Source organism: Chaetura pelagica, unplaced genomic scaffold (genome assembly GCF_000747805.2).
Source record: "Chaetura pelagica isolate M959 unplaced genomic scaffold, ChaPel_1.0 scaffold9, whole genome shotgun sequence".
Taxonomy (NCBI): domain Eukaryota; kingdom Metazoa; phylum Chordata; class Aves; order Apodiformes; family Apodidae; genus Chaetura; species Chaetura pelagica.
The window spans coordinates 369716-379573 of record NW_009954494.1 but is presented as its reverse complement, the minus strand read 5'-3'; the positions used below and the strand labels follow the sequence as shown (position 1 = coordinate 379573).

The 9858-nt window shown below is 49.1% G+C and overlaps 1 protein-coding gene across 1 annotated transcript; it reads right to left on the bottom strand.

Annotated features, from left to right (window-relative positions):
• Positions 1-7967: 7967 nt before the first annotated feature.
• Positions 7968-9836, bottom strand: ACTA1 (actin, alpha 1, skeletal muscle). The gene is made up of 5 exons (XM_010004536.1): positions 9503-9836; positions 9215-9376; positions 8815-9006; positions 8522-8703; positions 7968-8385 (listed from the first exon to the last, which is right to left on the bottom strand). Exons 1-5 carry the CDS (start codon positions 9819-9821, stop codon positions 8242-8244), a joined length of 999 nt encoding a protein of 332 aa, XP_010002838.1. The 5' UTR covers positions 9822-9836; the 3' UTR covers positions 7968-8241.
• Between the last annotated feature and the right edge of the window lie 22 nt (positions 9837-9858).

The following is a 9858-nucleotide window of genomic DNA, read 5'->3' as shown; positions in this document are numbered from 1 at the left end:
CCAGTGAAGAACTTATCACACATTTGCTTTAAATATTCATTTAGCAATACCAAGCCCTGCTTATGGTTACACTTAACATATAAAAGCAGCATTCCCATATGTGGTCAGTGTATTTATGGTAATTGCTCCAAAGCTACTCAGAAGCCACTTACTGTCTTGTGGGTCAGAGACAGACCAGGGTTGGAAAGGAAAATACCTCCTTGGAGCTTGAGCCTGCCCTCTCTTCCAGCTCTGCAAGTCAGCACTCTTTCCCAGCACAAAGCCAATGGGACAAAGGTTATGTCATAAAACATGTTCTGAATGATGCTTTTATTTCTACCCATGTATCTTACTTATCATGGCCACTACTACTACAGAATACCTGTGGTCCAGACCCAGGTCTTGCTGCTTTTCAGTTTTCTTCTGTACTCTCATGTCCTCAACTGGTTCTTAATTCAGACTGATTCTTCCACCGAAAATGGAGAAAAATAGATGAAAATTATGAAATCAGCAATAAAATCTCTACAGAACAGTCAGTAGATTAAATGCATACATCTTACACTTTTCAGGATTATTTATTCATTTTAATCTTTAAAAAAAAATATTTCTTCCAGCTGATCATTTCATGGCCTCAAGTCATGCCAATTTCTGGACTTAAAGCAATAAAAGCAATTATTCCCTCTTTCTCCCTTCCACTTCCTCATATGATTGTTTTTATTGCTATGGTTTTGTTTCTTAATGTGGGACCTAATCATGCAAGCATGTAAACATTAACCAAATCCTTTGTCCTTTCAGTGGCTTCAGTGAGGATTACTTACATGAACCAACTCCAATGCTTTTGCAAATCATTATACTGAGTGTTTGTCTAACCCAGCAGAAGGTATCTGAGGCTGGATAAATAGGCTGAAACTTCGCTGCAATTCTGAAATAGGCCAAATCTAACCTGCACAAATAAGAAAGAATTAATACTGAGTGTAATGTCAATACAGGACTACTGGGAGCCTTCTCCACCTTTCCTGTCCTGCAGATCATCCCAGACTCCTTCTCCCTACGTGGCCGTGCCTCCGTGTCCACAGCTCACAGGATCTGTCCTGTCCTTGCCCAGACCCCCCTGCCCAGGCAGGAGCCCTCCCCACAGTGCCTGCTGACCATGCAATATTTTCCATGTTATTTTTTGCTCTCCCCTTTTTATTTTTAAACAATGATGCACATTCAGCAGGTGCATTCCCTGGGCTGCCTGCAGTCCTGCTGCAGCCTTTGCCATGGGAAGCTGCAGCCGATGAAGCAACCAAGCATCTCCAGTTTGGGCAGAGCTACACCTGGTTTCTGGATCCCAGTCAAGATGTGACAGGAGTTACGGCAACTTGCTCCTCCACCTAGGAACTTGTGCAGCAGGCACTAAGGAAAAAATAAAGAAGGTGTCAGCAGAGGTTAAGCAGCTCAAGGATTAAGTTACACCCTTTTTAACTTGGACTCTGGATTTTAGCACCAGGTTTCAATTAATGCCATATTTTGCTCTCTAGGCAGGTGAATTCTTTACTAACGTGTTTGGCATTCAACCCCTGACATGTGAACAGGGTGATCACAACCCCTCAACCATGCGAGGGTGGGCTGGCTTCAGTGGGCTAACAAAAATAAAGGGAAGGAGTAAATCTCAGACTGGTAGGTCTAAAATAAATTGTCATGTTTTTCTTAAAACATTTATCCCAAGAGAGATATCTCATATTCTCCTTGAGATTACTAAATCCTACTGTAATCCTCCTAACTTTGACACTTTCATTAGGTCTGAAGTATAATCCTATTCCACAGGGTTCTTGCAGACCAAGTACAGAGGCATTATAGCCAGAGCAAAGACAGTAACTGCTGGTATTTTGGGTTTCTGGTGTGTAGAGCTCAGAGGGAAGAGGGTGATTTGGGCTCTCAGCAAGTGAGTGGATGGACTCTCCAAAGGCACAGCTGGAGATCCCCAGCACCGTCGGTGGCTCCTGCAGCCTCCAGCTTGTGGCCATGCTTGGAAAACGTTCAGATTTCAAGACTTTCTCTGGTATTTGTGCCAGGAAACTGGGCTGCATGACTTTGAGAGCTAAATTTAGGATTGCAAGTATTTCACATTCCTCAAACACCTTCTATGACAACATCTCAAAACCCTCCATGAACATTAGCTATTCCTCATTATCTCCCTTTGAGATAGAAAAAAGGAAAGCCACTTTGCTGGCAAAAGCAGTGTTGATTTGCCTGTGGTCACAGAAGAAAGCTATGGTGGTCTTGGTATGGAAAAGGAGGAAAGAGAAAGAAAACCGACCTTCCAATGTACACTGCTGAGTTCCTGCGCTCACAGAAACATGGCATATGACCTGTGGCAGTGCTGCTGGGTTTGGGTAGGATCAACACCATCACTACTTCAAATATGGTTGGGGCTGGGAAGCTCCAGTAGCGATTTGTTGGGGGGGATAAATGCTTCCAGGACAACAAAATCCATCTGAAGGAAATACTCTGTTCTACAACCCTTTGAAAAGTGCCTCAGTCCCCACACAGCCACTCTGAATAACTCATGGCAAGAAAGTGGACAGCATCAGCCCCCAGACCATGCTTCATTTTCGGTGTGGGATGTAGCACAGAGCACACAGGGGTCCCCACTGTACCTTTTGGACATATTCCACAGCCCTGTGCCAGCGCTGCTTATTGCTGGCAAATTCACTCTTGTTTGGACTCTCATACTTTTTTTATTTGAACAATTCTTTGTGATTATGGTTCCTAAAGGGAATAAAAAAATCTTACAGTTGCCCTGGGAAACCTTCTTGTCTTCTTTTGGGTTGATCTGCTTCAGACCTCCTCCCACTTGCATGGTTCCCATCCCTCCCTCTGCAGCCAGCCATCTCACAGGAGGTTTGGGAAGGGCAGGACTCTCCTGTCATCATCTGCTACCCCAGCACAACTGGCAGTGCTGTGGGTCTTGCATGGTGCTGGTGACTAGCCCTGCCTCCATTGTCTGCTCATCCCCTTCCCGGTGCTGTCCCAGCCAGCCAACACCAACAACCTAAGCTCAGCACCAGCCACTGTTAACAGCAATATCAACTCATTTTATTTTGCATCCAAGTAGATTAGGTGATGTCTGTATCTGAGGAACCCGGAGGTGTGAGATGAAAGGTCGCTATCTCCTGTCACCACCCCACTGCTGCCTCTGGGAGCACCCTTGTTGCTGCCAGTGGATGCTGGGCACCAGGACAGCTCTTCCCCTGGGAACAGAACAGAGCTGCAGCCCTGCAGAAGCCCCCTTGTACTCATGCACCTGAATCCCGAAGCGCTCCTGCTTTGGTGAAATAGGGCAACCTAACCAGAAGACCTAGGAGGCATGACCCCCTTTGCAAAGGCAACTCAGGTCCTTGCAGAACATCCAACCACATTGCAAATAAATAACTTTGTCTCTGTGAGCCAGGTTCAGGAACTGATGCCTGTTGCCACTTGTTTTAGGCTACTTACCTGTGAGAGCCCTTTTATAGGACAACCTTCCCCCTTTTCCCTCCAGCAGTGAGATTTCTCAGCTTCAAAGCCTTGTTTTCACTGGAAGGGAGAGAAGCTGCTGGAAGCTGAGCAGCAAGGGTGCAGGGGGGCAGGGAGAGCATGTTTGGAGGGTATTACGGGTGGGAAGGATGTGCCAGGGAAGAAAACTGCTTCCAGGGATCTATATATACACAGCTCCCTGAGGTGGGGTTACAGAGAGGCTCATTCCCTGGCTGCCTGTGGCACTCCCTGAACAGCAACAGCCAGAGCTGCCTCCAAGCCACACACTTTAGTTTCAAAGCATGGACTTGAGCAGCCAAGACAAGATGGGATTTGGCTGTGGTCCCTGCAAGCTCAAGAGGATAAGCTGCCAGGGTCACCGCAGTGCTGGAGGTCTGCACGCTGCTGGCCTCAGGTCTGCACCAGGCAATGCAGTTTCAACACTGACAGGAAGCCCTGAGGGGGGCAAGAAGGAGACCCCCTGGGCAATTAAAAGGTTTCTCCATCATCTGCTCATCTCCATCACATGCAGCACACAACCCCAAGGGAGCCAGCAATGCTCCCAGCTTTCCCTGCTGCATGGCAGCCAGAAGCTGCTTTATTTGTCATGTCCTGAGCAAATAAAAAACAGAGTCTTTGCCAGCTGCAATTACAACTACTTCCCCAGGCTTGAAGCCAAATGCTTCTGGTCCCCTGAAAGGCTGTTCTGCCCCTGAGGGGCTAAAGGGGATCCCCAAAGCTGTTCCTGAGAAAGACAGTGAGGCTGATGGGTTGCTCCAATGGCTCTGTCACTCAACCTGTCCATCCTGACCAGCCCCATGTGGGGCCCTCCACACCAGCACTGCCTGCAGTTATCCATCAGTTGATCAATAGGTTACAGTCACCCTCATATGCTCCTTTCTCCAGCCCCAGGACATGCACCATGGAAATCTATGCATCTGAATAGCTCTTTTAATTGTTTATTTAAATAAAAATGTGTGTTTGGTTTAAAAAGAAAGGAAGACAGGAAGAAAGGGAGAGAGGGAGAAAGAAAGAGGGGAAGAGAGGAATGGAGAAAGCAAGGCAGCAAGCAAGGAACCCTAACAGGCAGCATTCTACTTTTTCCTATAAAAATCAAAGTATTTGAAGTTTTGAACAACTGTGCCTTGAAGGCCTTTGTTTTAATGCTTCACTTTCAAAAATAAATATTGCCACAGAATTTGTTGCTTAGGAGTTTCCTGTGAAAATAACAGTAATTTTCAAGTGGTTTCTATTTTGGCCTTTTAGTAAATCTCATTGAAGAAATATTATTGGCTAAATGCCCATGGGAGATTCAGTCAACTGAATACACAGTGGAGCTACAGTGTCGGTTGCTCAGGTCCTCTCAGCAAAGCCAAACACAATAAATACCTTATGTCAAAGTGCTTTTTGTTTCTGCAGTTTTAGAGCCTCAGGGGAGAAGCGTGTCAGGGTGCCAGTCCCCTTTCCCAAGCTGGGGACAGAGCCATGACATTTTGTGGGAGGTAGCTCGTCCTGGGCCACATTCTCTGTGCAATGCAGATTATCACATTAGCAAAATTTCTATCAATATGAAATTAGGAAGCACCTAGAGTGCCCTGATCTTCTCCATTATTCCCTTTTTTCTTCTGCTCTGAGACTCCCTCAAGCCTGTCCCTCAGAACCCAGGTTTTCCCTGTTACTTAGCTCCTTAAATATTTCTACTAACACCCCAGAAATTTGCAAACCCCAAGGAAGTTTACATCAAAGCCTAGCTGTGACTGTGCCATCTGAGCTCATTTAAACAACCCCTCATTAATTTTGTCCCCTTGAGGCCTCTTTCATTCTCCCGCTTTTCCATCCCTTGATGATATTTGCATCCAGGACAGCTTCATCACGCTGTGCACTGGGTACAACAGCAGAACCAAGCTACAGAGAGTTGTCCTGCACTGGTCCAGCATCAGATGTAGCAGGCTGCAGAGCAAGCAGAGAGTGACAGCCCCAGAAGATGCTGTTGAAGCAGGCAAGAGCCATTCTGCCATTACCCTCCCTTCCACAGCACGTTGGTGTCTGTATCCTTCCCTCTCTTCCCTTTTGCTCCTCTGCAATCACGTTTATTCCTTCACCTCTCTCAAAACAGAGGATGCTGGTCCCGGCAATCCTTTGCCTGCTACCAGCAGCACTGCTACAGGTGCAGGGAGGATAATGAAATCACCAAGAAATGGCCAAAGAAGACCAAACCCAGGCTGCTGTGCACAAGCAAAATTTCCCAAAGCACCTTCCCACCACTGAGGCTTGTAAGCCATGTGAAAATCCAACTCGCCTGTTCCCAAACCATCTGTATCTTCAGCTGCTGAATATCCCAAGCCCAAATAAAAGGCTGGTTTTATATCAATGCATGTGTTTTGGTTTGACATTAAAACCTGAGCCTGTGTGGTTTGGTAGGCTTAAATGCTTGTTAAATCTCAGTTCATTGATAGAACAAGCAAAACAACAAATGTGCCTTTTTTTTTTCAGCTGTAAAAATAAACTTTTTGCTACTTAACTTCAACAGGATGAACTTGGTACTCAAACTTCTGAGAACACCTGATGCTGTGGGTTAGTGTGTGACAAGATGCTGCTGTTAGAGACAGCAGAAGAGATGGCAGTGGCAGTATTGGCCTCCCCATGCAAGGCAATGCCTGTGTGATGCCCCGGTCACACTCACACAACTGATCCTAAACCCTAGTTTGGCCCTGCAAAATCTAGGTCTTTATTCAGAGGGAGCAAGCATCCTCTGTTCCCACTGATTTTGATCAGGCTGGAGGAGGGCAGCTGGCTCAGCATCACTTTCCCCTCCAAATTAGCTCTTTTTACTGTTGGTTGAGGACGCTAAATGTAATGATACAGGTGGAAAAGCCCAGCCCACACTATTACCCCACGGCAGGCACTGTCTAATCCACGAGGTTGTTTTTCTCACTTAACTTTTAGCTGTGCTCCTAAAACAGCCTTTTAATCAAATAACAGAAGCGGATCCTGAAGTCCATTTCATAACACCACATAAGCCACAACTGAATACAACATCAAGCCACAATTGAACCCAAGATCAGGGGTCAAGCACTGAGGACTTAATGTTAGTTAGGGATCTCCCCTAATCCCAACACAGAGCTGCCAGATGAAATATGTGCCATTAGGCAATGACTTGCACACAATGGTAAGTAAAAGCTCATGTTTGTTTTTTAAGAAGCAATCATGTTCCTGCTCCCCAGTCCAACCCAGAGAGGAATCTCAGCTTCGGAGCTCCTAGTGTTGTCCAGGGGCCTCCCTGTCCCCCAGATACCAGGGAAGGACCAGGTCAGTTCCTCCCACAGGCTTTTCCTTTGGGATAGGGCTACAAAAACAAACAAACAAACAAACAAACCAAAAACAAACAAAAAAAACCCCACAACAACAACAACCAAAACAACTCGTGTGTGGGTCTCATGTTAATGCAGGTAAAACCGTCCAAAATGCAAAACAAGTTCACCCTTAACATTGTCACTGCAGAGCAAAAAAACCTTCCTGGGCTGGAAGTTTAGCCAAAAATCATCCTTTTTTTTTTTCCCCAGCACTGCTGTCTCCCACAGAAAATGTGGAACACAAGTAGTCCTTTCCTGCCAGGGCCCTGTGCTCCAGGAGGAGTCCTCCAGAGGCTGCACACTCCTGCACATGTGCCCTGACCCAGGAGCTGTGCCAAGCCTGGCAGGGCTTTAGGGTGGGTCCCCAAGGGAACGGAGCACCTGGACGGGCTGAGGGGCAAGGGTAGTGGAAGCAAAGGGGAGCCCCACAGCCCCCCATCCCAGCAAGAGACAAGGGAGACAGGCAGGGGCAGCTTCCCCACTTCCCACCTTGCTCTGCCTCCTCAGAGGCAAAAAGGGCAGGAAAACGCCTGTATCGGGGGAAGCCCCCCAGGGTTTTCCTTCAGGCTCCTGGGGAGTCCCTGTATGAAAGATCTTCCCTCAGGAGGGCACAGGAGGGGGTGGGCACTTTGCCTCCCATCTGTGACCATTGGCAAGGGCAAGCATGTTGGGCAGGGTGAGGAAGAAGCCCTGGCTGCCCTTGGCCCCCTGAGGACAGCAGGGTGGCAGGCAGGTTTCCCATAAGTGGAGTGGAAAGCTCTTTCTTTAACCTGCCCTCAGCCCCAGCCTTCCCTCCATCCATCATGTCTCGGAGCCCCATGAGCGTGCCAGGGCTACTTTTTTGGCAGGCTGAGCCAAATAAAACCCTTGGCAAGCCAAGGCTCTGGGTAACCCCTCCAACCCTCAGGCCTGGGAGGAGCACATTGCAGAGCAGGGGGCACCTACCTGGGGGCAGCAGGATGCAACACACACACACACACACACACACCCACCCCGGGCTCTGCAACCCAAGCAAGTCTCAGAGTTGTCCCCTCCTCCACCCTCCCGGAGAGCTCCAGCCCCACCACCCACCACCCTGCACTCCATCAGCAAGTGACGGAAGAAACCTCACAAATGACAACAGAAACAACCACGTTAGGGGCGTGACAGAATGACTGATGATTTAATGCTTCTTGAAGTTTTTGGTTTCCTTCCGCAGGGCATTGGTTTTAAAAACGAACAAAACGAGGCAAAATAAATTAATTTATGTACACTTTACATACACTGTGTCACGTGGAGCTTTGTAGCAACAGTAACCAGAAATCGTTACAAAACAGAAAGTTACATGGCTGTTGCAGGCCCTCGGCAGCCTGCAACCTAGAAGGTTGTCATCCTGAGCGTGGTTGGCAAAGTGATAATGTAAACAAGTTTAGAAGCATTTACGGTGGACAATGGATGGGCCAGCTTCATCGTATTCCTGCTTTGTGATCCACATCTGCTGGAAGGTGGACAGGGAGGCCAGGATAGAGCCACCGATCCAGACAGAGTACTTACGCTCAGGCGGGGCAATGATCTAGAACAAAGCAAGAGAGCCAAGGTCAGTAAGCAGGCCGCGGGGGGCATGGGGGTGCGCACAGCCCTGCACACTGCCTGCAGTGGGGCAAGGGAAGGCTGCTTCTGCAGCTGGGTCCTTCCTGCCCCAGCCTTACCTTGATCTTCATTGTGCTGGGGGCCAGGGCTGTGATCTCCTTTTGCATGCGGTCAGCAATACCTGGGTACATGGTGGTACCCCCAGACATGACGTTGTTGGCGTACAGGTCCTTCCTGATGTCAATGTCGCACTTCATGATGCTGTTGTAGGTGGTCTCATGGATCCCTGCGGACTCCATGCCTGGGGAGGAAAGCAGGCACAAGTTGAGTGCAAGGTGAGAGCTCTAGAGGGGGACTCAGGAGAGAGGTGAGAGCTGGTAGGGGAGGAGAAAGGGAAGGGGGGAACACACACCAATGAAGGAAGGCTGGAAGAGGGTTTCTGGGCAGCGGAAACGCTCGTTGCCAATGGTGATGACCTGCCCATCAGGCAGCTCGTAGCTCTTCTCAAGGGAGGAGGAAGAGGCAGCAGTGGCCATCTCGTTCTCAAAGTCCAGTGCCACATAGCACAGCTTCTCCTTGATGTCACGGACAATCTCACGTTCAGCTGCCAGGGGAGAGCAAAGGCATCAGTGACTGCAAAGGAGGAACGGGGAATGCTGGTGCTTCCTCCATAGGTCTGTTTGGACTCCAGACCCCTGAACACATGCTAACTCCCAACAGGGAGTGCTCACGGGTCTTGCAACGGGGCAAGGAGCTGCAGCATCCCTGGAGATGTAAAGAGGGGATGTTTTGGGGAAGGGAATAGTGCTTACCCGTGGTGACAAAGGAATAGCCACGCTCAGTCAGGATCTTCATCAGGTAGTCAGTGAGGTCACGGCCGGCCAGATCCAAGCGCATGATGGCATGGGGCAGGGCATACCCCTCATAGATGGGGACGTTGTGTGTCACACCATCACCAGAGTCCAGCACGATACCTGGTGAAACAAAACACAGCCACCTGAGACACAGCCCACAGAGGGCAGAGAACTTGTCAGCTGTCGGGGGCCAGTCCTGGGCATCCTTGCTTGGGGGAGAGGGGCTGGCAGGGCACTTGGACTCACCAGTGGTACGGCCAGAGGCATAGAGGGACAGCACAGCCTGGATGGCCACATACATGGCAGGGACGTTGAAGGTCTCAAACATGATCTGGGTCATCTTTTCACGGTTGGCTTTGGGGTTCAGGGGGGCCTCAGTGAGCAGGGTGGGGTGCTCCTCAGGGGCCACACGCAGCTCGTTGTAGAAGGTGTGGTGCCAGATCTTCTCCATGTCGTCCCAGTTCGTGATGATGCCATGCTCAATGGGGTACTTCAGGGTCAGGATACCTCTCTTGCTCTGGGCTTCATCTCCTACGTAGGAGTCCTTCTGACCCATACCCACCATGACGCCCTGCAAGGGAGGGAAGGGGGGCTCAGCGGCC